Genomic DNA, 1,581 nt, shown 5'->3' with positions numbered 1-1,581 from the left:
CATGTGGGTCCAAAAACCCTTAGTAAGATTTTAAATCTTACTAAATTAGTTGTGCTATTCTGATTCATAAAGTAAGGTTGAGGTAACAAACTTGATAGAATAATGCAGAAGTAACATTAAACTGTACATCGATTGTACATTCTGAAGTGTTGGTGCGCACATCGGAATGTCAGAATTGATCTACGTTTCAATGTTACTCCAAGTCCAGCACGACTCAACTTCACAAGTAAGGGAGTTTTTCTAATAAAATTGCAACAAATAGTAATAATTTGGGTGCATATAACCCTCGTACGCTTTTCTCTGCCTCCATAATTAATTAGGGTTTCGTAGGGATTCATCCTTTGCGCAAACTAAAAAACAAACTCTTCTTTTAGTTTCAATTTTTGCAGAGATGAAGAAGAAGAAAGAAAAATCAAAGCCTGCTCTAGATCTTGATCTCAAATCAATGATCCATCAACATTCGTTGTTTTTCGACAAATTGGTTGAGCTTATCCCTGCAAGATTTTATCTCCCAACAGAAGACAAAGAGAAACCATGGTTTCAGGGCTTGAGTAAGGTTGCCAAAGCTTCTGCAAAAAAAGAATCGAGAGAGAACATCAAGAAAGCTCGAAGAGCTCGATTAGATCCTGAGAAATCATTAACAACCCTAGATCTGTTAAAACAAGGCTTTGAAAATGAGAAATCGATTGATGGAAGTGAAAAGGAGACAGAGATCCAAAAAACCCCTTCTTTGAAGAGCGAAGATCGATCAGTGACTTACGAAGAACTTAGACAACGACTCCACAGCCGAATTGAAGAGCTTCGATCAAAGCGAAATGCTGATACTTCAGAGCAATCGAAAATCGAGAAAAAAAGAGATTTTCAGCAAGGGAAACGGAAGAGAAACACCGAATCAGAAGAAAAGAAATCGAAAGTGGCGAATGATTTATTGGCCAAGTCCGAGAAAGATATTTCTGAGGCTTCTGAGGGACTTAACTTTGGTCTTGTTAAGATCGGAAATGAAGAAGAACTTGGGAGAAAGAAGAGGAAGCTTTCGAAGTTGCAGACACTTGAAAAGGCAAAGAGATTGGAGGAAGCAAAAAATGATCCCGAGAAAGGCAAGATCATCTCGAAGAAACATTCGTGGAGCGCAGCAACGAGTAGAGCTGCAGGGGTTAAAGTCCATGATGATCCGAAGCTATTGAAGCAGAGTATAAAGAAGGAGAAGAAGAGGACTCAGAAAAGTGCCGAGAAGTGGAAGGAGAGGGTTGAGAGTAGGGAGAAGATTAGGTCGGATAAACAACAGACTAGGTCTGGAAACATAGCTGACAGAATTCATCAGAAGAAGATGCGAAAGATTGCTAAGAGAGAGAAAAAGCTAATGCGTCCAGGGTTCGAAGGTCGAAAAGAGGGTTTTATCAATGAACCTTCTAACTAAATCAGAACCAGAAAAAGCAGAGTTTTGTTACAATGTTCAAGGAAGAGAAGGTGAGGAGTTTTTGTTACGATGAATATTTTTGTTGATGTTTTATTGAATGGGTTTGGTTCAATATTTGGCTTTGATGCATTAACATATTTATATATGAATCTGTGTTGTGCACA

The 1,581-nt window shown here is 38.6% G+C and overlaps 1 protein-coding gene across 1 annotated transcript; it reads left to right on the top strand.

The window, feature by feature from the left end:
- The first annotated feature begins 240 nt into the window (after positions 1-240).
- Positions 241-1,581, top strand: LOC147386182 (uncharacterized). Its single transcript, XM_086423392.1, has one exon. It carries the CDS (start codon positions 392-394, stop codon positions 1,415-1,417), a length of 1,026 nt encoding a protein of 341 aa, XP_086279518.1. The 5' UTR covers positions 241-391; the 3' UTR covers positions 1,418-1,581.

This window comes from Akebia trifoliata, chromosome 14 (genome assembly GCF_017979445.1).
Source record: "Akebia trifoliata isolate Shusen 1 chromosome 14, ASM1797944v1, whole genome shotgun sequence".
Lineage (NCBI taxonomy): Eukaryota > Viridiplantae > Streptophyta > Magnoliopsida > Ranunculales > Lardizabalaceae > Akebia > Akebia trifoliata.
The sequence above is the reverse complement of the archived record's forward strand: the minus strand, read 5'-3'. Positions and strand labels throughout refer to the sequence as shown.